Source organism: Pseudoliparis swirei, chromosome 19 (assembly GCF_029220125.1).
Source record: "Pseudoliparis swirei isolate HS2019 ecotype Mariana Trench chromosome 19, NWPU_hadal_v1, whole genome shotgun sequence".
NCBI classification, from domain to species: Eukaryota; Metazoa; Chordata; class Actinopteri; order Perciformes; family Liparidae; genus Pseudoliparis; species Pseudoliparis swirei.
In genome coordinates this window covers 23,192,556-23,218,962 of record NC_079406.1, presented here as the reverse complement: position 1 = coordinate 23,218,962, position 26,407 = coordinate 23,192,556, and the positions used below count along the sequence as shown (strand labels likewise).

General features: G+C 40.8%; 3 protein-coding genes across 5 annotated transcripts; all 3 read left to right on the top strand.

Annotated features, from left to right (window-relative positions):
* The first annotated feature begins 1,764 nt into the window (after positions 1-1,764).
* gar1 (GAR1 homolog, ribonucleoprotein) lies at positions 1,765-4,347 on the top strand. Of its 2 annotated transcripts, XM_056439746.1 has the most exons (7): positions 1,765-1,826; positions 2,073-2,288; positions 2,890-3,044; positions 3,173-3,232; positions 3,341-3,440; positions 3,619-3,765; positions 3,847-4,347. In XM_056439746.1, the coding sequence occupies exons 2-7, from the start codon at positions 2,087-2,089 to the stop codon at positions 3,855-3,857; spliced, it is 675 nt and encodes a 224-aa protein (XP_056295721.1). In that variant the 5' UTR covers positions 1,765-1,826; positions 2,073-2,086; the 3' UTR covers positions 3,858-4,347. The 2 variants fall into 2 exon arrangements, with proteins under 2 accessions (XP_056295721.1, XP_056295720.1); XM_056439745.1 differs by having other exon boundaries at positions 1,796-2,288.
* Positions 4,348-4,889: 542 nt separating this feature from the next.
* LOC130209851 (alcohol dehydrogenase class-3) lies at positions 4,890-9,218 on the top strand. Its single transcript, XM_056439739.1, has 9 exons — positions 4,890-4,958; positions 5,493-5,594; positions 5,803-5,944; positions 6,047-6,134; positions 6,416-6,635; positions 7,406-7,666; positions 7,784-7,919; positions 8,445-8,583; positions 8,988-9,218. The coding sequence occupies exons 1-9, from the start codon at positions 4,941-4,943 to the stop codon at positions 9,010-9,012; spliced, it is 1,131 nt and encodes a 376-aa protein (XP_056295714.1). The 5' UTR covers positions 4,890-4,940; the 3' UTR covers positions 9,013-9,218.
* Positions 9,219-9,865: 647 nt separating this feature from the next.
* Positions 9,866-15,835, top strand: LOC130209855 (eukaryotic translation initiation factor 4E-1A). Of its 2 annotated transcripts, none has more exons than XM_056439748.1 (7): positions 9,866-9,921; positions 11,871-11,974; positions 12,158-12,253; positions 12,772-12,835; positions 14,165-14,278; positions 14,576-14,715; positions 15,039-15,835. In XM_056439748.1, the coding sequence occupies exons 3-7, from the start codon at positions 12,216-12,218 to the stop codon at positions 15,151-15,153; spliced, it is 471 nt and encodes a 156-aa protein (XP_056295723.1). In that variant the 5' UTR covers positions 9,866-9,921; positions 11,871-11,974; positions 12,158-12,215; the 3' UTR covers positions 15,154-15,835. The 2 variants fall into 2 exon arrangements, with proteins under 2 accessions (XP_056295723.1, XP_056295722.1); XM_056439747.1 differs by lacking the exon at positions 9,866-9,921 and adding an exon at positions 10,773-10,861.
* Positions 15,836-26,407: the final 10,572 nt, after the last annotated feature.

The following is a 26,407-nucleotide window of genomic DNA, read 5'->3' as shown; positions in this document are numbered from 1 at the left end:
GATCACCAGTTCTTCCTGCACTGATTTGTTTTAGAGTTCAGACATGCAAGTCACATCCATGTGAGTGATACAAGTATTAATCTTGGTTAATTTGTGTATGTGGGAACATTGTTCCCATTAGTTCTGGTCATACAGTTTAACACCATCAACTTCAAGTGATTGCCACTGAAAAATAAACGACTGTAACCACTGGAATGTTTGGGGTGTACGTCGGTTTACAACCAATAGTATATTCGTATTTTCTTGAATTCCAGACAAACTCGGGACGATCAGCTGACCTTGATGGGGACTTCATGGGCCTTCAGTCGGGCCACTTCCACATCCTCAACGGACAGACGCTTCTTCGGCTCCCATGCAACGGCTGTCTTGCATTTGATCACCTGAGGGAGAATATAATAAACTCGTCATGTGAACTTGCTTGGTTGTGGGCAGGTTGTAGGTGACACTGAGTGTGTGTGTGTGTGTGTGTGTGTGTGTGTGTGTGTGTGTGTGTGTGTGTGTGTGTGTGTGTGTGTGTGTGTTTAGAGGTACAGAATGGGTTAAACATCAAACTAGTTTTCGGAATACACAAGACCTCAAGCAGCAACAACAACATCAACATCAACAATCGTATTATATTTTACCTCTAAAAAAAGGTATATATACAGGACTGTCTCAGAAAATTAGAATATTGTGATAAAGTTCTTTATTTTCTGTAATGCAATTAAAAAAACAAAAATGTCATGCATTCTGGATTCATTACAAATAAACTGAAATATTGCAAGCCTTTTATTCTTTTAATATTGCTGATTATGGTTTACAGCTTAAGAAAACTCTAAAATCCTATCTCATAAAATTTTAATATTTCCTCAGACCAAGTAAAAAAAAAGATTTATAACAGCTGAGTGTTTGTCAAGGCTCAGGAAACCCTTGCAGGTGTTTCGAGTTAATTAGACAATTCAAGTGATTTGTTTAATACCCTACTAGTATACTTTTTCATGATATTCTAATATTTAGAGATAGGATATTTGAGTTTTCTTAAACTGTAAGCCATAATCAGCAATATTAAAAGAATAAAAGGCTTGCAATATTTCAGTTGATTTGTAATGAATCCAGAATGCATGACATTTTTGTTTTTTTAATTGCATTACAGAAAATAAAGAACTTCATCACAATATTCTAATTTTCTGAGACAGTCCTGTATATATATATATATATATATATATATATATATATATATGCTGTCAGGCTGCACAACAAACTGCAGTAGATCGCTGGAGATCCTGGCAAACTCAGCACTTTATTCAGCACTTTACTTTACTCTACTCAGCACTTTACTTTGTTTTCCCCCTGTATATTTAGTATTAGTATTAGTATTTAGTTTTTAGTTTTTAGTATTTAGTTTTGTGTTTTATAATTATTTGTATTGATGCTCTGATGTGCACCGCTGCTGTGATTTTTGAAATTTCCCCACTGTGGGACGAATGAAGGTATATATCATATCATATCATATATATATATATATATATATATATATATATATAAAGTTCCTTACTTGATCCGTGGTATCGTTGAGTGATGTGTACTCATTAATTTTCCTGCAATTACACACAAACAATAACATCATTGAAGTGTTTACACATGCACGCATTACCGTGTCTCACAAAATAACGTCGTGACCGGATGAGCGTCTGCTCCTTTAAATATGACGCGAACAGCCGCAAGGGGCTGGACTTTACGACACTTTCCGATACTGGTGAACGCCTTTACGGCAGCGCTTGGTCACACGTGTTGTCATCGCATGGAAGTCTGTCCTCGGGAATAGCTGCAGCTTGCCGATCGACTTTGTGAGCAATAGGCTTTATCTGCGTGTAAATTAAGTTATAGACTTTTCTACGTTTATATTTTGGAAGTAAATACATAACGGGTTGGTTTGTGGATGGGAATGCGGCAGGATTGTGTAGTTTTAATGAATACATTAAGCTAGCATGTTAGCTAAGCGATGTGTCGCCCATTGCTCCGTTCAAACAACCACGAGTTCACGTGTTTGTCTGCCTTCTTTGCTTTGTTTTTGACTTCTCTTTCTCGCACAGGTTTTCGCAGAAGAATGTCTTTCAGAGGTGGAGGTGGACGAGGAGGCAGAGGAGGAGGCGGTGGAGGATTTAGCCGAGGTGGAGGAGGCGGGTATGGAGGAGGCAGAGGAGGCGGTGGAGGATACGGAGGAGGCCGAGGAGGTGGAGGATTCGGAGGCGGCAGAGGAGGTGGATTCAACCGGCAGCAAGACTACGGTCCTCCAGAACATGTCGTGGGTAAGATGGTCAAACCAGCGCTGCTTGTACGTCGTGTTTTGGGGCCCAGTTCCAGGATCAACCCGCAGCACTGCGCACTGAGCCATGGAGGACTGGAACGTCCCCTGTGCGACGAGTGCTGATAAAAACAGAAAAGTACCAATTTGAGAACCAGTGTTTCCCCGAGGTGTACAGGGTGGCGGGCCGCAGCCCTGTTATAATGGAAGGGGAAACACTGAGAACCTTTTCAAACTCTTCATGCCAACGTCCAAACACTATGCATGACTAGGCCTAAGTTTTTCTGAACACTGTTAATTTATCAAATGTTGGTAGGGCCTAGAAATAAGCTCACGCTGCACTTTTGGTTTTTTTTAAACCTTATTTGGTAGTCTATAATACAGACAAATGGCCTCACGGGTTACATGGTTTGAAACCTGTCTGGGAAAAGATATTTTCCTAACTCCTTTCATGATTTGTTGCCATTTCTTTCTTCAATAATTCATTGCATCTGTTTTTAATGTCCCAGCAGCATTCACGAACTGTGCTTTATGTGCCAAGTTGCAAGCGGAGCGCATTTGAACATCGTACGCCCAACTCACCGTCCGCTGTCGTTTCCACTCAGGACTGGGAGAGTTTGTGCATCCGTGTGAAGATGACATCGTGGTCAAGTGTACGACGGAGGAAAACAAAGTCCCCTACTTCAACGCCCCCGTGTACTTGGAAAACAAGGAGCAAATCGGGAAGGTGGACGAGATCTTCGGCCAGATCCGGGAATTTGTATCCTTTCCTCTGTCGTTATTTCAGTCTGTGGAAAAACCCGTGGTGTACAAAGTAAACTTCAACCTCTGTGGAACGAATGTCGTTGTTGCTCAAAGTCCCGTTGATTCCTTAACCCATCTTTGCAGTATTTTTCAATCAAACTTTCTGATAACATGAAGGCGTCTTCATTTAAGAAAATGCAGAAGGTATAAAAATGTTGTTTTTTTACATTTTGAAGTGTGTTTTCATGCTTTGGATAAGCTTGATGCCCCCGTGTATTACATTCCATGTGATTTACAACTTGTCCTTTTTAGTTTTATATCGATCCAATGAAGCTCCTCCCGCTGCACAGATTCCTCCCCAGGCCGCCGGGAGAGAAGGGTCCACCAAGAGGAGGCCGAGGAGGAAGAGGCGGTGGGTGAACCAGACCCTGTCTCATTAATCCTGTTGATAAATGTGTAGCCTACGATAAATAAATTCCATCTCGGCCACTTGTGCTAACATTTTCAGTCAGTTTTAAGAATTTAAAGTGTTTGTGCCTAAATGCACAGCTCATACGAGTGGTTTGATTAATTCTGTCTTTTTTTCATAGGTGGTTTTCGAGGTGGCCGTGGTGGAGGATTCGGGGGTGGACGGGGTGGAGGATTTGGTGGTGGGCGAGGTGGAGGATTTAGAGGCGGCAGCCGGGGTGGGGGCTTCAGAGGAGGGAGGGGAGATGGAGGAGGACGTGGATTCAGAGGTTTGTCCTTTTTGCAATGTTCTTCAAATATACATGTTATTGTAGAAGTACTTTGTTCTTTCTTTTTTTCTTTACTTGTAGGCTCGAGATAATGTGATGGTGGTGGTCTGCTGTGACGGTCTCATCCTCATCTTGTGCCACACAAGCAGAGCGACTGCGCTCTGTGATGGTGCCTGGCCTGTTGGACTCGGATTATAGACATTGCCTCTAATTGAAGAACGTGACTGGATTTTCCCTCGTTTTTTATTTTTGTACCACGTCTGACTATGTGATGGGTGATTCTTATTTAAAAGGTCCATGCGTATGCTTGTGTGTAACATAACGGGGACCTTTCAGCCTGGGAGAGTCATCGGGTTCCTTTGTGAACAGGCATATCAATATCCTGATTTTATTCAAATGTTTGGCCCTGACAGTTTGTACTTTGACAAATAGTTACATTCACAAAATTCCATCGATTCATTTCCTCCGATGTAGGAGTTCATTGTCTCCTGTTGATTGTAAACAATTTAATACGCCATGTTTGTAAAGTCCTCAGCAAAACGTTGTCACACTTTTTTGGCCTTGATTAAAAGGTGCTTTGTACCTGTGTCTTTGTTTAATATTATCAGGTCTTTGTTGTAGACGAGTGGCATCCCAGGGTGAGGAAAAGGGAGAGAAGTAAAACAGTGCAGTTGGAATATTCTAAAGTCCTTGTCCGCTCAAATGTGTTTTGTGATTCATTTGAAGTTTATCTATTCTGTAAACAATAACACACTGACACTTATGGTCTTGCATACGTCACTTGAAGGGTTAAAGTTAATCATGGTTCAACATGCAAAGGTGTGTGTGTATATATGTTCAATGAATTATGTGACATATTGTGCCTAATATAACATGAGATTCAATAAAGGATTAGCATGTTCATAAATTTAATTGAGGTAGGTGACGTTTTGTTTACCTGAGTTTGGAGTTCAGTTTAACTCTTATTTATAAACTTAGCCTCATACATAACTTTCAGATGTGAACGGATAAGGCTCTGAGAGGCAGATCATGTCATATTTTCAAACCCTGTGTGAAACGTGTTCTCTGTTCCGCGCATGCGTCGTGCCGCCACCACATGTCCTCGTTGCTCATTGGTCCGGAAGTGAACTCCTTTACGGCAGCGCACCGCCCTTCCTCGCGCAGAAGAAGGAAACATGGAGACAGCTGGAAAAGTAAGTACATTTCCCACTTGCGCATTGCACATTTTAACTTACTAACATTTCAACTTAAAACGACGCATGAACACAGAAGCAACGTTCTCTCAATCAGCGCGCGGGGAATGAACAAGTGCAAAGAATCCCTCTTTCACGACTAAACGAGGCTCTTTTGGCCATTCGCAATTGGCGTGCTGCAACTTGCTGCAGTCCTGAGAGCGACGTTCAAATCGGACGAGTTGAGGAAACCAGGAAACTTATTGTTTGCAAATCGTGGCCACCTCTCTCTCTCTTTATTAAACATATCAAAAATCTGAAGTAACTGAAAAAAAGCTTTATTGGGTTCATGGTGTTACAGCAGAACGCCCCCCCCCCCCCCCCCTTTAGAGGCAAAGTGCATTGTGCAGCTGAACCTCACCAGTTAGTCACACACACACACACACTCACTCAATCACTCTGTCAACCCACAAATGCAGTTTTCATTACTTTTTGGAATTCTTGTTTTTTTTATTTTTTTTATTTAGAAACAACATACTGTTTTTTTGCATTCAGGTCATTAAGTGCAAGGCAGCTGTTGCCTGGGAGGCTGGGAAGCCTCTTTCCATTGAGGAGGTGGAGGTAGCTCCACCCAAAGCCCATGAAGTTCGCATCAAGGTAAACCAAACCATTGTATATCTGTCATGAATGCTATTGAGATTGTGTCGGTCTTCTGTGTTATTTTTATTAAATTCTAAGAGGCAGGAATAACACTGGAAGAATCACGCATGGCCCCGCCTACGTTTTGAGATAGACATGTTTGGATTTGATATTTGAGGAATGACGTACGGTAATTAAGATGATTAAATGACACCCTTCCTCTCAGCTCTTCGCCACGGGGGTGTGTCACACGGACGCCTACACCCTGAGTGGGAGTGACCCCGAGGGACTTTTCCCTGTCATCTTGGGCCACGAGGGCGCTGGAACCGTTGAGAGCGTTGGTGAGGGCGTCACCAAATTCAAGACCGGTATGGAGCTGCCAAACATGATGTTTAAATTAGTTGTGAATAAGTAGCTTTTTATTTGATGTTTCGGTACGTCATAATTAGTCCCACTTCTCTTTGACCTAGGTGACACCGTCGTCCCGCTGTATGTGCCACAGTGTGGTGAATGCAAATTCTGCAAGAATCCCAAGACCAACCTGTGCCAGAAAATTAGGTAATGCTGTCAGACCTGGAAAAGACTATCCGGCTTTAATGATCAAACTGAATGGGTAAAACGACTATAAATATATATATATATATATTTCTTAGGTAGAAATTTCAACCTCAATGGTTTAACTCACAGCCCCAGGTGCCCCACCCCAGGGCAACCAAATCAAAGCTCGGTCATCATTAGTTTGAGCCTCCACCTGCCCTGCATTTGAAGTACAGAGCTATTGAGTTTCATCGTACATGCATGAAAATAAATATTCTCCCCTGTGTTTTTCACCCTCGCAGAGTAACACAGGGCCGAGGCCTGCTCCCTGACAACACCTCACGCTTCACTTGCAAGGGGAAGCAAGTGTTTCACTTCATGGGGACCAGCACCTTCTCGGAGTACACCGTGGTGGCCGACATCTCTCTGGCCAAGGTGAACGAGAAGGCTCCGCTGGATAGAGTGTGCCTGCTCGGATGCGGCATTTCCACAGGCTACGGTGCTGCTCTGAACACCGCCAAGGTGGGTGTCACCGGCTGCAGCCCAGAGCTGGTCGATTACAAATTCAACTCCGCCTGATTTTAAAACCATGAGCGCTGTTAATGGTCTCACTTTTGAAATAGAAATATATTCATTTTTACAAATCACAAAGTGCAGAAGCGGAAATAAAAAAAGATGGCATCCATGCATAGAACTACAACAATAACAGAAACCAATAACACAGTCTGTGATGTAACCCTATCCCGCTCACTCTTAAGAGCAGTTTGATTCTAAAGTGAGATGATTTAAAGCTCGTTAAGCTGAATGAGTTTGTCACCAAGTGTCGCCCCAAAGGACACAACGAAGCGAGATGACTACTTTGTCATTGTTTGTCAGCTTCAATCTGAAATGGGTCACCCTTATTAATCATGCAGATCTGATGTGAAAAGGAATTGTTGCCACGGGTGTTTTTTAGTTTTTATTCATCTTTTTCGCTGTGACATTAGTTTCACCCCGAAAATGTCTTTTCTTTAAAAAAATATATACAAATGATTATAAATTAAACAAAACATGTATTGCTATCTTTACATATATGATGTGATGTGATATGATACTTGAATCAGATCTTTTTTTTAAAGGGAGACATTCCATTGTAGTGCACCATAAAATGCATCTCTGATATCTGTATAATTAAATTTAACACGACCACGGCGCCTGAAACGGCTTTTAAAGTTCCCTCATCATACATTTGTGATATGCAAAATTATTCAGCGGTACTTTCTCACATTGTGTTCTCGCTCATGCACACTCAGGTTGAGCCCGGTTCCACATGCGCGATATTTGGCCTCGGAGCTGTCGGCTTGGCTGTCATCATGGGCTGCAAGGTTGCCGGGGCAACCAGGATCATTGGCGTGGACATCAACGCCGAGAAGTTTGAGAAAGCGAAGGAGTTTGGAGCCACTGAGTTCGTGAACCCAAAGGACCACAGCAAGCCCATCCAGGAGGTTCTGGTGGAGATGACAGACGGGGGCGTGGACTATTCGTTTGAGTGCATCGGAAATGTGCAAATCATGGTGAGACACTTCATACACACGCATGTGACGAAGAAGAATAATTTGAATCCACTTTGTAAACCCGTCATCTCGCTCGCAACACGTGAAACAGTTTTCCTAATTTGGCAATTATTTCAGAGAGCTGCTCTGGAGTCTTGCCATAAAGGATGGGGCGAAAGCATCATCATCGGCGTAGCCGGAGCCGGACAGGAGATCTCCACGAGACCTTTCCAGCTGGTGACGGGCCGAGTGTGGAAGGGCACAGCCTTCGGAGGTGACTGACTGCGTTGCATAATGACTCGTTATAATGGGCGTAATGTGCTCTGGCTGCAGTTCCAGCTTTCTGTAAGGTCAAAGCCTGATGCAAGTCTCTACTATAAGACATTCTTCAGCATCCACTTTATTAGGCAAAAGGTTATGACAAGTTTTTAAGCAGGGTTTGAACTTGAGCTTAACCTACCATTTGAGAATTGGACCAGAAAATGGTGAATTGCTTTCTAATGAAAACATTTTGTGTTTTTAGTGGTATTTAATTAGCCTTGAGGTGGTTATGGAACAGCTGCAAAAGGCATGTATTGTTATTTAACCTTCATCGTGTAATATAATTGAAGTTCTCATCTCTGATATTTCTGTTTGTTTGTTCTACCAAGTTAAGTTTAAGCAGCTGTTTCTATCGTTTTCACTTTGGGGAATAAGTGCCTTGCCCAAGGCCTTTTGGCAAAACATGAGTTCAATTTAGTTCATGTTCCTCTTTATGAAAAATGTGAGTAATTTAACCGATTGTGATATTCACCCCCAGGGTGGAAGAGTGTGGAGAGCGTTCCCAAACTGGTGGAGGACTACATGAACAAGAAGCTGAAGGTGGATGAGTTTGTGACCCACACCCTGCCCTTTGACCAGATCAATGAGGGATTTGACCTCATGCATGCTGGAAAAAGGTGAGAATGATTCATTTATGTCGTCAGTGAATAATTATCTAGTTACCGTCGCATTGAAAATGCAAAAGGTAATGTTTTGGCCGTGTATTTGTATGCGTGCGTGCGTGTTATTCGCATAAGTCAGAAAGTATTAAACCGAATCGCATGAAATTTGGTGGGATGATTGGTTATTATCCGGGGACCATTTGATTAGATTTTGGGATCGATCGGGTCAAAGGTCAAGGTCATAAAAAGGTCAACATTTTAAAAGGTACATTTTTATCCAATTGGCATGCAAAGTAAAGCCAAAATGTTCATAATTCAATGCCCAATCTTGTGATATGCGAAGGTATGCGCTCTACTGAGTGCCCGTTCTAGTTTTCTTCTGTTTTGTAAATTGTGTTGTTTTTGTTGTCTCATTGCAGTATCCGCACCGTTCTGACCTTCTGAAGTGCCCAACACCTCGACCTTCACATCCGGCCTTTTCACAATCTCCTTTCATAGTTGAAGCACTTGATATATTTCTCTGCACTTGTTTTGATGACATCACTTTCAGTATTAGAACATCGTTTTCATTAACAGCAGAATGAAAAAAAGTGTCACTTAAAAAACAATTGAAATTTGAATTAAACTGCTTTTCCTTTTGTGGCTCATTAGCTGACTGGTGTGATGTTTTATAAGAGAATTTAACATTTATACATAAAGGCATGTGGTTGCTCCTCTCAGTCGACAATGAGTCTCTTTCAGCCCACGTTCCTCACTTCATAGCATGAAAACAGCATTTAATTAAAGTGTCCGGTACCACATTTGTGCCTTATTCCCTTAAATAAGAGAGTTTAGCCAAAAAACTCTTGCCAGACACTATCACATTAAAATAGTATACAATATGATGATCAGTATGAATATGTTCTACAAAATGCAATATAAAAGAAAACCAAATATTCCAGTGAAGCTGTTTAGAATAAATCCCTTAAAAAAGGACTAAATCGTACTTTAATGTACATCATAGTCTGAGAAAGCATACCACGGCCTGATGGGATCACACGCTTCATCCTGAGTAAAAGCTTGTTGTTGCCTCATGTGCGCACCTCATGAATGTGAATCACCATCAGGTGGTTTATCAGTCCACATGTCCACTAAGCCTGCACATTGTTGAATATATGTTTACTTTTTATGGACACAATAATATACTCCGCCTATAAGCACGGGTGGTATACAGACTTAAAATGGACTTTGGATTTATTTGATGTATTTTGCAATACAACACCAAAATGCAGCATAGTAATCATCCAGCTTTCGTATACAAATATTACTTTCTGCTGCCTGCACTCCTAGCTGGCCTCCAACGTACAGACCACGGTATATGTGCAATTCGAGACACGCAGTTACAGAAATATGAATACTTTTTGCCAAAATATATCACTTTTCACTATGTAATTTCATGTGCCTTGTAGTTTTACCATATAGAAGAGACTTTTGCTGTGTGAGGGGTTGTTTGTGTGTACTTAGCAGATCTTTCAGACTTTTCTCTGGGTTACACGGACAACAAGCAGCGCATTGACGTCACCATCAGGAATGTGGCTGTGAGACCACATGTATCTACAATATTGCTTGGAGTTCATCACTTGTACACATTTTCATTATAATAATTTTTTTAATTGGATCTATCCATATAACTTCACTTCGCCAAAGGGAATTACCCACAATGCATAGCAATGTTAAATTAAACACGCATATACCAATGGAAGAATGAGACATACAAAAAAAGGTAAACAAAGAGGACAACACGTGGGTGTTCAGCCCGATAAATTACATTTACACAACATTAAGGATTTAAGATGGAACATAAAAACAGAGGAATGCAAGAAATTATATATATTTGTATCCAGATTATTCATCGAACATTTCATTGAAGCTGTTTTGACAAACGAGTAAATAGATTATTTGAAATGACTTGAAAGAGCTGGAAGTCGTTCAAATCAGGGAATATAAAGAGTATAAAATAAATACCCACAATTGTACACATTATTTGTCTTTGTAGTCATGGTTAAGTGCTGTCTCATTCATATTTACACAAGTTCAGGCTCTTACAGCCTCACGCTCAATCATTTACCAGGTGACGTCAGTTTATCCCTCAGGGTTCAGGGTTTGAAGGTCTTGGGGGGACATTGGGATTGGACCCCTGTGTGCCTTCTTATTGCGCATGCGTCATTCAGAGTACCAGATGGTCCAATCAGGTATTTTAACACACGCCAAAATATTTTTATGAGACTTCCAGAAGATGGCGAGCGCTCTGGTGGTGAGTGCGCCACACACTTGTAGCTCTGGTTTACTTCACTCATTTCGGGCTTCAATTCCAGAAGCTGAGCTTTTTCTGCACTATTACTGTTAAAACGAGGGGGCTGAGAACGTCACGCGGTAACGTTAAATTCTTTAAAACTTCCGGTTACCTTTGACAGGTAACGCTAACGCAACTCGCGAGCCAAACACCGTTAAACTAGGCAGCAGATTAAATTACGCCAGTTGCTCGATTCGCGACGTTAACGTTAATGATACGACAGCTGCTCGCTTTAGCGTCAACGAGGGGGAACGGCGCCCGGTTGAAACACCGTGTCGACGGTTAACTCGGTCGGTACCCTGGGCGCGAGCTCTGATGAATGAATGAGTGGACGCACGCGCTGCGAACGGTAACGTCTGTCGGCGAACTGTTTGATGGGAACTTCGACAACCAGCCACGTGGCATTAAGGGCAAAGTAATACCCGACCAAGAATTACGTTTTGCCGAATTACGGCTATAAATTTGGCATTTTACTGGAAAGTATTGCATACAACTTGAAACTGAACTTGCAATGATTGCTTCTTTGTGTAAAGATGTCTTCCACTCAAAAAGTAGAAGTCAATTTTGAGGTAGTGTACCCGGATATAGTGAACCTAGGACTGAGCATAGCTGCTTGATTGTATTTGGTGTAGTGGGTAACTACAATTGTAAATGTATACGCTTAATTTGTGGCCAAAACCAACATCATGCATGAGGCTTTATCATTCTTCTCATGGACAGCGTTTAAAACGTCACATTTTTATTTTCTAAAGAAGAATTTAGTCGTGCCAAATAAAAATACACGGAAGCATTACAGAAGTCAAGAGGTAAAAGATGAGCTATGAAAAAGGGAGGAAATACAAAATATTGCATGGACACTCAGGACACAGGTGTTGTGTCCCGAGTGTTCTCCCTATCTGCTAACGTCTCCTTTGTCGTACTGTTGTTTTTACTTTCTTCTGCATCTTTGTACTTTTTCTTCTTTTCTTAGTTGTCAACTTCAGTTCCTGCTAATCCTGAAAAGGAAAACTGTGAAACAATAATTCCAAAGGTTTTGAGTCCTGAATCTCACATCAAGCACCCACTACAAAACAAGTAAGACGACCTCTTTTCTCCTCTTTTCCTTTATTTTCACAGACTCACAAGTATCTCATGTTAAGTGCAACAGTTTAATCAGGAAATGTGTGAATTTCCTCCAGTGAAACGAGTCGTCAATGAGCAACGCTGCTATTGAGGGCAACCCATTCAGCTGATTCGTGCTAACTCTTTAATTTGCAGGTGGGCTCTTTGGTTTTTCAAGAACGACAAAAGCAAAACATGGCAGGCCAACCTCCGCATGATCTCAAAGTTTGACACTGTGGAAGACTTCTGGGCGTAAGTCAACCGTTGCTGTGTGTGACTGCACTAAAGCCGTCAGACCCATTCATAATAAAATTGGTTTCACCACTTTGGGGAAAATTGGGTTTGGGGACATTTTAATGTGAGGGCTTCACCTTCTGGATGGAGGCACAATGTCATATATTTTTTCTCTTGAACGGGATATCTCATGAACGCCTGGAGGGAATTAATTCAAATTTGATGGGAGCGAAAGATCGAGGTTACTGTGAAATCATAAAACATGTTTTTTGGCCTTAACTCTCAAATTCATATTAAAATTCAACATCTAATGAAGTGATGACATTTTGGAAAGACGTGGATGCAAACTTCAACTTGACTGGTTGGCGGAGGCATACAACTCATTTAGTTCCTGCCGGTCCATCTCGTGTAAAACGGGATCAATGATCGGTTGTTCGTATCGCGTGAACTGAATTAATATTTCACAAAGTTTTTCAGCCAGGTTGCCAAAAGTTTACTGTTGAACTTAACCCCCCTCCCCTCCTCCTCCTTTCCAGATTATACAATCACATTCAGCTATCGAGTAACTTGATGTCTGGCTGCGACTATTCGCTGTTTAAGGTAAGCAAGCTTATTGCATCCTTTTTGATATTTGACCTATCCATTCAAATCGGTCCATCAACCCTTCCGCTGTCGATAGATATCCATGTTTCTGTCGTCGAATGACCGGCAGCTGATCGAAAGTTTTAAAGCTGCACATGTGGTTGATGTGGAAGTTCTTCTGCACGGGCAAAGAAGACCCAAAGCTTGTAATGTGTCCAAAATAAGGCGTCGAACAACCTCAAAACATTTGGACCAGCTAACTTAATCACACGCTTCTTATGTTATTCATTCGCATGCTGCTCTGAGTCACCGGTGACTGGCCTGCTGCCGGCAGCGCGTGGCCTCTCCGGAGCGGAGCGCTGGTCGCGTCGGCAGAGGTTGCATTGTGAGGCGTTCAAGCACTACTCGGAGTATTGGGTCAACGTCAATGACAACGCCATCTGAGCAGCTTATAAATGCATCATTAGAACTCCTAATGCCATTATGTTTCTATATTGAAGTATAAATACAATCATATATTTGAATTGTGGTCAATAGCCACTTTAGATGACGAAAACAAAATAAAGGATAATGACTTTAGACTGTCTGAAGGTAAGAGCAGAAATGAAAACGTAATGTTGTTGTGGTCGGAGCACACGCTATCCATCACAAAGGAACCAAGCGTATCGAACATGAAGTCACGTGACCTGATGAGCGATTCATTTATGAGAGTCGTGCTGACTTTGGCCCTCCATCACGAGTGATGCATCTGCCCATTGGGCATCACAACACCGTTTATCCCAGTTAATGGCAGCAAGTCGGACTGCACTTCATCTTCTCTGATGACCACAAAAGAGCTCATGAGGAAAGAGTTATTCGCGTCGGTCAAGACTGAAACCCGATCTCATCGGTCATAAATGATAGACGGTTACAAACGGCGGATTGAAAGGTTGCTGCTTGTCTGGTAAAAGTGTGTCCACTCAAATTAACAAACGCTGTAAGTGAATAACTTTATCGGGTGCATTTTTTTTCTCCATAATGAACAGTTTTTTTATTAATGCATGTTTGTTCTTTTGTGGAAATCATTTCTCCAAACGGACAATAATTGGAATTTTTTTTCACTTCTTGCTTTTAGATAAATAAGCAAAGCATATTTTAATGTTCCTCCTTTGGGTCAGCGTGCATGAAATTGAAGTTTAGTAAATAATCCAGAGAGCAACAACAATGACCCTTAACGGTCTGCTTCGTGGAGACGCGATGTGTACTGACCCTGACCTGAAGGGAACCGTGGTGGATCAAAGCCGTTGTTCGTTATGGATACGTGGGGGTGCCTAGTGTTGCGAGCTTTGACCTTTCCTGTGGCTGAAGGATGGGATTGAGCCCATGTGGGAGGATGGACGCAACCGCCGCGGTGGCCGCTGGCTCATCACTCTGTCGAAGCAGCAGCGTCGGGCAGACCTGGATCGCTTCTGGCTGGAGACGGTACGCTCCGTCCGGTTAATGTAACCGGGACAACTATATTATGTCATTTCTTTTGGCCTTTTTCAGGGGAGACATTTAGTCGCATCACAGCAGGAAAAGCACAGGTGTAAACGATATTAATTCCATTTTGCGGCTCTGGTTGCAGGTCATTGTGCACATCGTGGACACGTGACCAGAGCCGTTGTTGTTGCTCACACCTGCGCTTCTCCTTCTGTGAAGAGTCTAAATGTCGGCGGTGGAACGGCCCGTCGGTTTGTGACTGCTGCCCGATAACCAGGCGTCTGTGTGTCCCTCCAGCTCATGTGTCTCGTGGGCGAGGCGTTTGACAGCCACGGCGACGACGTGTGCGGCGCCGTCATCAACGTCCGAGCCAAAGGAGACAAAATAGCCGTGTGGACCACGGACTACGAAAACAAGGACGCCATAACGCACATCGGGTGACCTGAAGATGCACCACTCGTTTATGACAAATCTTTAGGATGTCAAAAAGAACAACAACGCATTTAGTCATAGTAACGAAAATATCCACAAGTCTGGCCCAATTGTATGTTAGCCCTCTTTCTGTCCCTCGTCACCTGGACGGAGTACCTACCTGTATCATGATGTGTGGTACGGCCTCCAGCTAACTTTGCATCAGCAGGACGCCGTGATGCCGATAACCTTAGCGACGGATATGCACGTTAAAGAGGCAAATGTTTTTCTGTAAGTATTTGCCGAAATGTAATGTGTTTCTTTTTGCCTTTTTTTTGTTCTTCTTCAGGAGCATATATAAAGAGAGATTAGGCGTTCCGCCAAAAGTGATCATCGGGTACCAGTCGCACGCAGACACGGCCACGAAGAGCGGCTCCAACACCAAGAACAAGTTTGTGACCTGAGGACCGCGGGCCGAGTCGTCGGCCCCGACGCCGACCGCTCCTCCACTGGAGGGCGAGGCGACAACCTTCTGCTGGCTCAGCTTTTGTTTGGAGTGCAGTTCAACTGGAGCACTCTCCATCCTCTGAGGACTTTACTCTTCTTTTTGTGGCGGTGGGCCGTAGAGGACGTTTCGTTGCCCAGATTTAATTTTCAAATGCAGCTGCACATTAGTGAATAATTTATTTGATTTATCCTCTGTCAATACTTTTCTTAACATTAAAGGCAAAAAAACCAAGTAAACCATTTTGTAAGTTGGTATAACCTGAAGCTCTTTGTTGTGTTTTGCTGCTCAGTGACACTGAATGTATGCCTTGTGGGACTTTTAACGATACTTTAACCCTCTGTTCCTGAAATAAACGGCGTTGTCACAAATTGAAGGAATATGTTTGTTTCCAGCAGACTCTAAAGCTTAAACATCTTAGTGCCGTTTTTAATTTTGAAAAATTGATAGGACTTTGTTTGAAGTGGTTATTTTCTCGTTAAGCAGATTGTGGTACGTGAGGAGTAAAAAAACGATGTTTACAAAAAGCAGAGAATTTATTTTTAAAGGGTCTAAATATTTTGAAGTTACGATTTTCTCTGGAATTGTGGGTTCACGTGCCCGAAAAACGATGATCGTTATTAAAAATTACACATTTTGTATTCCAGTGTCTTCAATGAGAATATTCCCAAAAACATTGTTTGTCCATTTCCTCTTTCATCTAAATGCAAAAGCCATATTAGTTTACAACATTTTAGTTAAATTTACTTGTATTTTGAGTACGCGTTCTGTTGATTTACTGTTGTAAGACTGAGTTTATTTCGTGTAATTATTTCGAGGCATTTAAGGCAACGTCAAGCCACATTTCTCTGCAGTAAATGTGCGTGGGAGTGATGTAAATAAGATGTTGAGTGGGTTCTCAACACAGTGTTTTGATTCCGTTTGATTAATAACTCGTAGTGCCATGCCCATTGTCTGCTTGGGAAGAATCCATCTGGCATTTTAGAAGCAAAAATCCTGAGAAGCAAATTTGCGACTAATCTGAAAATATATTTCATTTTCTTTATACGTAGAATTAGACTGATGAAAAGAATCGCAAGTTGATCTAATAAATCACTGGGATACGTATTTAAAAGAACGCTTCAGGGTATTACGAGCAGAGAAGAATCTCATTGATGGCTGAATACGTGAGACGTGTAACCTTTGACCTCACCTCGCAGCTTCACGGAGGCGGTGAGCGGATGCTAATGGCTGCTCGTGTGTATGTAAGTATATATTAGGGCTGTCCATCGATTTTAAAAAATGAACTAATTAATCGCACGTTTTGATATTCATTAATCGCGATTTATTAATCCAGGAGTTTAAATTTATTTCTGCTCCGTATTTTCGCGGAGAAATAATTGTTTTAAAAACGGAAACAGTGTCAAACCGCACTGCCGTGGTTTGACACTCAGAGGAATGCAACAACTTCAACGCACACCGGAAGTAAACAAAGTTGCGTTAATTGCGTTAAAATATTTTAGTGAGTTAATCGCGGCCAAATTAATCGCATAGATTAACGCGTTAATGCTGACAGCCCTAATATATATACATATACCATTAATTATCTGTTTTTAAAACTGCGATCATCGCACACGTTCTACTGTCTCCTTGTTGCCCCCACACTGTGTGTGTGTGTGTGTGTTTGTAGTTTTCCTGGAGGCGGATGAAAGGATGTGTGTACCTACAGTGATGTCTAAGATGCTCTTCCCCTTTATTAGGCCTTCCAAATTGCAGTTGAACTAATCTGGGCCTGAAGTAATCTGTGAAATCCATCGACTGCTTACTTGAGAGCAGAAGCAACACAACCCTGTGAAACCAGCCTCGTTGTAATTGACTCGATCAATCGAGGCACATTTTCACACTAGAGACGGCGAGCGGCTGGAAGGTTAAGGGGGTTTTACCTCGCGTGGCGCAACTCTTTCTTGCCGTTGGACATTTTGTAGATGGAAACATCAAAGATAATAAAATGCTAGATGCTATTTTTATCTAAAGTCTACACTCCCGAGATGCTTCCACTGCTGTTTTCACTCTCCCCCCAGATGGCTGATATGTGCCAGAGGCAAATACATGTTCATGTTTCAGGCTTAATATTAATGAAATAGCTACAGTATTGGATCAACAGCATAAAGTCTGACTCATCTCAGCTTGAACTTTGGAGAAAAAGCTTCTCATCGTTGCCAAACTTTGTATTTCCTTTCGTTTCTTCAGCAATAAACGTTGTACAAACACATTTTGTATGTGCACACAATGCCACTTGTTTCCTCGAAGTCCGCACGAACCAACTCTTCATGTCTAATCTTGTTTTCATAATTAGTTCTGTGTGTATAAACACTAATTAGTATTGAACATTTGTTAGAAAAAAATGTGTTTGGTCATTTGTTCACATATTTGTTAGCAAACCAACTGTGAGACCAGGCCAACAGTCGTGAGGCTGTTTAAGGAGCACTAAAACATGACGTGGATTTATTTCCACTCGTCTGTTTTATTCCCCTCCGCGCAGCACAGAACACAAAAGATGAAGTAAATGAATTTACGGCCAATCCTTCAGGCCTCAGATGTTGTCAGAGGCCCTCCTGGCACACGTCACTGAGATTATTTGTCCATTTATTGAATGAAAGTGTGTGTGTGTGTGTGTGTTGCATAAAGCAATTATCTGTCCGTTTTATAGTCCGTGGACAAGAACAAAATGTGATCAAATATGTTAATGTAATTAACTGATAATGTAATAACGTCTTCTAACGGATAATTTAATCCTCTTTTTTTCTTCCTCGTGCAAGCACATAATCTCAGTGAGTGCACCAAGGAGTTGTAAAAACAGACGCACATCTGATTACTATTATTTCATTATCCGGTTCTTATTCCACCAGCCTGTCTTTTCTTCGCCACGTGCCTGCCACTTGAAAGCCCTGAAGAAGACGATGATGCAGACCGATCACGATCACCTGTTGGCGGCGCCATTACGTATTGATTTATGCAAACGTCTTTACCCTCCTTCCCTGTTCCCTTCTTCCACTGATTGGCACCTTTTAGTGCGAACAGCTGACAGCCGAGGTTTTGTGGATTTGACAGGCACGTGCACAGACATTTTGGGGGGCAGGTGCTCAAACCTAAAAAAAGGGCACCCATTGCCAAAAAAATAATTCTGACAGAGTTGAAGCATAAGCAGCAAGGAAGTGGAGGAGGAGGAGGGAGGGGCGCGGCGGCGGGAGGGGGGGGGGGGCTCGTGAGTGCCGCGGAGCATGTCGGGGTTAAATTCTCACAAGAACTCAAATAAATGCCCCGTCGGATAGCAAATCACATTTGGGGTGAGTTTATGACAGAGAGAGTAACTTTTATTCTTAAATACGGATGCATTTAAAAAATGTGTCTCGATCAAAAAGGGCACTTTTTTCATCCAGGGCAAAGGGGCTGGTGCTTGAGCACCACTCGGTCTCTATCTGTGCACGTGCCTGGGATTTGATGACCGTGATGTCGTGACGGATGGAAGCGTGAACCGCAGCTGACGCCTGGAGTCGACAGAGGCGACGCGAACGTGCGCCCGCCTTCTCTTAAGGTTGCAAAAGTCAATTCTGAGTGTCATGGCAAAGGCTGTGAATATTTATGTACATGTTATGTTTTCGTTCTTTATTTTTAACAGATTTGCAAAAATTTGCAAAAAACAGTTTTCACTTTGTCATTATGGGTTGTTGTGTGTAGGATGTTGAGGAAAATAATGAATTTAATCCATTTTGGATTAAGGCTGTAACGTAACAAAATGTGGAAAAAGTGAAGCGCTGTGAATACTTTCTGGATGCACTGTAGGTGTTTTTGTATTACTTAACTCGCTAGATAAAACTGCTGTAATTTATATTTATATATATATGGCTTTAGTCGAGGAACGTAACAAAATGAATGCATGGGAATGTGTTGCTTGTATTGTCAATCATCCACCGCATCTGCAGTTCTCAAAGCACGACTTTATAGCCTGCAACGTAACCGTGTTGGTCTCTTCCAGCTCTCATTAGCATCAATTCCAGAAGCAGACGCATGAATGATAATGTTGCTCCACAATAGTTGTTCAATGCACACACAAAAACTATTTCATTGCTTTTTGAAAGCTAACCGCAGTTACTGTGTTTAAGTGGTTATTACAACATTGTTGTATTATAAGAAAAGTAAATCTGTTTAAGATTGGATGACCGAAGGTAAAAACCCACCTACATGAGCAATGAGTGTAAATTAAACTAAAAATACATTCCATAAGGCTCAACTTGTCCATATTAGTGAGCATCTTTTTCTTTGCCTGGCAGGTTTCTTCCTGTTCATCTACTACTGTAAAACCAGTAACTCGAGAGAGCCAACCAGTGGTAATGGAAGCGCAGCCAGCATCGGCACCGTTCAAAGCAGTGAGAACCCCTACGTCAACTTCAAACCCCGACAAGACATACGTGGGATTAAAGTGGGGCGCTGATCAGCTTGCAGTCAGCGAGTAGTATTAAGAAGTGTACTGGTTAAATAATAAGTCAGTCAGTTCTGACATACACTAGTGCATCGGGAAGTTACTTTAATATTACATTGTTTCTTTTCTTAGGCGCAGACTTTGGTTTTCAAATGTTCATTCATTGAGGATCTGAAAAGGCTGTATGTTTCATGTCGTTAATTATAAAACGAGTAGACAGATTTACAATAGAAAAACATGATTATTAAAATGACATGTTCAAGACTAAACCGCAACTGATCAAATGTCTTTATTTATTCACAGAAAAGTACAAATAATGTTTCTGAAGCATCATTTGACCATTTTAAATATGAAAATTTGATAAGAATTAGATAAAGAATATTTTATTAAGTTTCAGTCACACAAACATTAAAACATACAATATGGATCAATACTTTAACTACTTAACTAATTTGTAATTGGGACATTAGAACTTTTACAGCAAGAGAGCTTCTGCTTCCTTGAGAGCATTTTCCATTTCAGCCACCTGCAGGGAGAAGTTCTCTCTTTCTTGCATCATATGTTCCCTCGCTTTTGAGAATCCTGTCATCGTTGTTTGGATTTCCTATGAAAGTGTAAACTGAGGATAATTTAAAAAACACTGCGATCATCATTTAAATAGTTTACAACAAAGGGCAAAGTGTGAGTTTAACTCACCTCTAACCGGACATGTTGCTGTGATGCAGTGTCTCCAAACACATTTTTAATTCATTCAGCAGGTCTGTGGAGACACTCTGAAATAGAGACAATGAAAGTTGTATTTAATAGATGGCGTTGCCTATGATAGCCAAAAGGCTGTTACCCCTTATGTGTAGGATACAAGAATCGTAGAAATGTGAATTATTTCTTTTTAATCGGGTTATATAATTTCTCACTTTAATTGTGTGCTATACAAGTCAAGTGCATGTTTGTAGTTCTGTGTGAGTGTTATAAAACAAAACATGACTGTACTTATAACATCCAGTTAACTGAAATAAAATATACACACCATAACCCCTTTCCATTTATCTTCTTTTTGTTGTGCAGCTTCTCCAACTCGTTCTCCTAGAACTAGGAATAGATATTACATTGTTTTCTATCAAGCAGCGACAGCAATTAAGCAAAGAAAAACACATTTTTAAAATAATGCATATTTACCTGGGTCTATATTAGCTGCGACTCAGAGTATGTGACAGTACTTCAGGTTTTTCTGAACCGTTTTAAGTTCACTGACCTGCAGCTCCAACGTAGCTACTCTTTGCTGCAAAGTAACAAGAAAACAAATGCTGGTCAATTGCAGCAAAATGAAATGTATAAAATACATACATTTAGTTTTGTTTTAATCATCCAAGTACTTAATTAAAACCGTTTCTTGCACCTGCGTCTGAGGTTTTTCTGCAGCTCCTCATTGGTAGCCATCAGATGCTGATTTTGCCCCTTAAGATCTGCCTGTTGCCCATACCTGGTGGAGATCCTAACAGGTGCAATATAACATTGTAAATAATTATGCCGGTGCTCACTGCATGTTCAGGATATGCAACATGAGGCAAGACTTACCCTTTGTGTACTTTGGGAGCAACAGCTTTCCTGCAAAACAAAAGAAATACAAAATTAATGAATTGAATCGCTGTGAAGCAACCACAGTGTAGTGTTGATTTGCACATAATAATAATAATACATTCATTTTATAAGGCGCCTTTCAAGGCACTCAAGGTCGACGTACAACATATTTAAAAATGGACACAATTAAAAAGCAGAACAGTTAAAAAGCAGAACAGTCTGCAGCAGAGCAACCAAGAGGGGAACAGGTCAGGCATAGGCCTGCCTGAAAAGGTGATGTAAAACATGTTTTACTTGGGCACGTTTTCTTTTTGAGGTTTGAGGATACCATCTGACTTCTGTCCAGCATGTGCTGTTGCAGATACAGCTGCTGTGTCTTTGGATTCAACTTTATAACCGGCTTTCTTAATTTCTGCAGGCAACTGCATACCTGAAAAACATAAGTTTGTTTCGACATCGGCTTAGTTTTATATTAAACTACAATAACAATTTAAATATTCGTCAATATATCAACACAGTGCAAAAACAGAAAATTCAGCTTACCTCTTGGAATTGACGACATTTTCTTCATCTGTTGTGCAATGCAAGCAATGGAAAAGGCACCTGTACGAAGAAACAATCTGATTAAAGTATCTTCAACCTCTGGAAGATTTGACAACCAGCAGTTGAACAGAAATGTTTTATATTACAACATTACGTGTTGATAAGACACGTGGGCTTTTCAGTGACATAGGGAAACATGTACATGGCCCTTCTTTATCTTTAGCTAAAGGATTAATTTAACAACCAAATATATCATGTTTGGTGGATAAGTAGGGAGAGCGGGGTAATGTGATACACTTTTTACATTTGCTCCCCTCTAGGCGAGCTTTAATTATATATCAGTAAAACGTACACATTTCCCATTAATTCAGGATGTTACCTAGCAATGTACGTTATCAGAATGTCTTTTGGACAAAGGGCAGTGAAAATATGATTGTTTCAAAAAAAGTGGTCTTGTGTCTCACTTTACCCCAGCTTAGGGGTAAAGTGAGACAGACCTGAGAAGTCAAGGGGGTAAAGTGATCCACTTACTTTTTCCATTTTAAAACTACCATCACAACACATGTTGTAATAGTTACAATCCTGACAGCTAGATTGACAACTACACATTCCAAAACTAATATCAGACTAGTAATAGAATCATGGAGCTTAAGATCAATTAAGCACATTTATTTAAACACTTGAAAGTAACTCCGAACAAAATCCTATAGCTACAACAAAATATAATGCAAAATGTTTTAATTAACAATCAAATGACAGATAGAACCAGTTAGATTAGAACTCATATGCCAGTTCACGGCAATCAACTGGAGCAAGGCCATGGAACTGGTCAGCTAGTTGTTTCAAGTGTTTGCTCCTCCTCCATCTCATCTGTAAATATTCTCTTTGCCTCAGCTACTGCACCCCAGGATACTGATTTTACTTCCCCTTTCTATTTTTCTTTATGAATCTTTTGAGGGTTGTCTTGTCAATATTTCTATCCCTTCCAGCTTTTCTTAAGGACTTACACTACCGTTCAAAAGTTTGGGGTCATCCAGACAATTTCGTGTCTTCCATGAAAACTCACTTTTATTTATAAATGAATTGAACATTTCATAGAACATATAGTCAAGACATTGACAAGGTTAGAAATAATGATTCATATTTGAAGTATTAATTTTGTTCTTCAAACTTCAAGCTCAAAGGAAGGCCAGTTGTATAGCTTATATCACCAGCATAACTGTTTTCAGCTGTGCTAACATAATTGCACAAGGGTTTTCTAATCAGACATTAGTCTTCTAAGGCGATAACACAATGTACCATCAGAACACTGGAGTGATAGTTGATGGAAATGGGCCTCTATACACCTGGAGATATTTCATTAGAAACCAGACGTTCCACCTAGAATAGTCATTTACCACATTAACAATGTATAGTGTGTATTTTTGATTAATGTTATCTTTATTGAAATAACAGTGCTTTTCTTTGAAAAATAAAGACATTTCTAAGTGACCCCAAACTTTTGAACGGTAGTGTATATCCTTGCATGACCTCAGCGGCTGCACTCTCCATCTCTGCAAGGGGTGGTTGGCCCCATGTTGTCTTCCTGGTGTAGTTTCTTGGCATGATGGCTTTTCTACAATGTTTATGATATTACAAATACAACATAATTCATGTCATATTTCACTCAAATATGTTTAAGACTAAACTTAACTTGGGGTAAACTGTCTCACTTTACCCCATAACATTTGTCTCACTTTACCCCACAGCCACTATTTTAGAAAAAACAACATATCTTAGCCATTCAGGCTAATCTTCAGCTCGCATCAATCACATGGTTGTATATGTTAGAAGTTCATCGACATGGATGATATATGGTTTTCTACCGAAATCAATTTGTTTTGACACAAAAGTTGATTTAGTTCACAGCAGGAAAATTTACTTTTACATGCAAAAAACTGATTTTTGTGAAAAAACATACTTAACACAGCACCAGCACCACTTCTTTTTCATGGCAAGGGGGGAATGGGAGGGGCTTGAAAACATAAATCTCACATTACCACAAATGGGTTCCTTTGCCTAGATACAGGGGGTGTCTCACATTACCCCGCTCTCCCCCCTATACCTGGTGCGTTGTGTCTGGTTGAAGAAGTAAAGATTTACTAGCTAAGAGGTGGGTGAACAATTGACGTTACGGCATAACATTAAATACACACGTTATTCAACAGCAGTTAACGTTAAATGCTTTATTTATTTGCAAAATAATTGATTAATTATCCGAAGAACTAACGTTACAGTAATACGTGATGTGCAACGCTAGCAGGAAGTGAATTCTCCCTTTTAAATCCAACAATATTCTGTTAAGTTTATTGTGATTGAAATTCCGCGTAATAGCAAATGCGTGACGTCAGGTGGACATGAATTTCCTCACGACACAAACTAAAACAACTTTAGTTGTAGTTGTTTAGAGCTATTTCCTCGGCTTTACGACGGATAGTGTTGTGTTATTACTTCTTAACGTGAAAACGGTTATTTGTAGCTGGGTCGATGTGCAAATCTGTGAAATGAAGCTAACGTCAACGAGCCACGATGCTAACGTCTTCAGTTTTGAATGTAGCCGCCTCCACGCATGCGCAGTGGACTATTTTATGTTTTATTTTTTTGTCTTTCGCTGCTTATTTCGGTTAGTGCAGAAATGTTAATTAAACAACAATAACATAATGATAAACATAACGCTTAGCTATAATTAATCTAGAAATAAAAATCCTCCAACGACAGATAATAAAGAAAAGTCGTTTTTGCCACACCGGAAATAACGGAATAAAACCGGATATGACCGCAGAGGGCGCGACGTTTTTTAATTCTTGAGGCTCGTTTTGTTAAAATGACTGTTGACAAGCCAGAAACCTAATGCATCCTTAACGGTCGGCGTTGATGTTGTGTCTTACATGTTAGTATGTTTAAGTTGTGTCGAACTTTTAACGAGCACCTAAACTAACTAGACCTAAGCTAGACCTTTTTTTAAAGTCATTATAATATAATGTAATCATGTACTGCATAATCTGGTTTGCTGTATCAAGCTCAAGTTGTCATTTGTTCACAGTTGATGGAGCCTCTGGATCCTGCCAAGAATGAGTGAGTAAACATTTCTATTGTGAGAAGAAAGCACATATGTGTGCTTTGTGCCTGAATCTCAAAGCAACAGACTACAAATGCATTAACATTGATTTTTGATATGAGTCTGTATTCACATTTCACATAAGAACGAACACCCACCGTATCTGAATCCTGTCAAAAGGGCACTTTTTTCATCCAGGGCAAAGGGCTGGTGCTTGAGCACCACTCGGTCTCTATCTGTGCACGTGCCTGGGATTTGATGACCGTGATGTCGTGACGGATGGAAGCGTGAACCGCAGCTGACGCCTGGAGTCGACAGAGGCGACGCGAACGTGCGCCCGCCTTCTCTTAAGGTTGCAAAGTCAATTCTGAGTGTCATGGCAAAGGCTGTGAATATTTATGTACATGTTATGTTTTCGTTCTTTATTTTTAACAGATTTGCAAAAATTTGCAAAAAACAGTTTTCACTTTGTCATTATGGGTTGTTGTGTGTAGAATGTTGAGGAAAATAATGAATTTAATCCATTTTGGATTAAGGCTAACGTAACAAAATGTGGAAAAAGAAGCGCTGTGAATACTTTCTGGATGCACTGTAGGTGTTTTTGTATTACTTAACTCGCTAGATAAAACTGCTGTAATTTATATTTATATATATATGGCTTTAGTCGAGGAACGAATAAAATGAATGCATGGGAATGTGTTGCTTGTATTGTCAATCATCCACCGCATCTGCAGTTCTCAAAGCACGACTTTATAGCCTGCAACGTAACCGTGTTGGTCTCTTCCAGCTCTCATTAGCATCAATTCCAGAAGCAGACGCATGAATGATAATGTTGCTCCACAATAGTTGTTCAATGCACACACAAAAACTATTTCATTGCTTTTTGAAAGCTAACCGCAGTTACTGTGTTTAAGTGGTTATTACAACATTGTTGTATTATAAGAAAAGTAAATCTGTTTAAGATTGGATGACCGAAGGTAAAAACCCACCTACATGAGCAATGAGCGTAAATTAAACTAAAAATACGTTCCATAAGGCTCAACTTGTCCATATTAGTGAGCATCTTTTTCTTTGCCTGGCAGGTTTCTTCCTGTTAATCTACTACTGTAAAACCAGTCACTCGAGAGAGCCAACCAGTGGTAATGGAAGCGCAGCCAGCATCGGCACCGTTCAAAGCAGTGAGAAGCCCTACGTCAACTTCAAACCCCGACAAGACATACGTGGGATTAAAGTGGGGCGCTGATCAGCTTGCAGTCAGCGAGTAGTATTAAGAAGTGTACTGGTTAAATAATAAGTCAGTCAGTTCTGACATACACTAGTGCATCGGGAAGTTACTTTAATATTACATTGTTTCTTTTCTTAGGCGCAGACTTTGGTTTTCAAATGTTCATTCATTGAGGATCTGAAAAGGCTGTATGTTTCATGTCGTTAATTATAAAACGAGTAGACAGATTTACAATAGAAAAACATGATTATTAAAATGACATGTTCAAGACTAAACCGCAACTGATCAAATGTCTTTATTTATTCACAGAA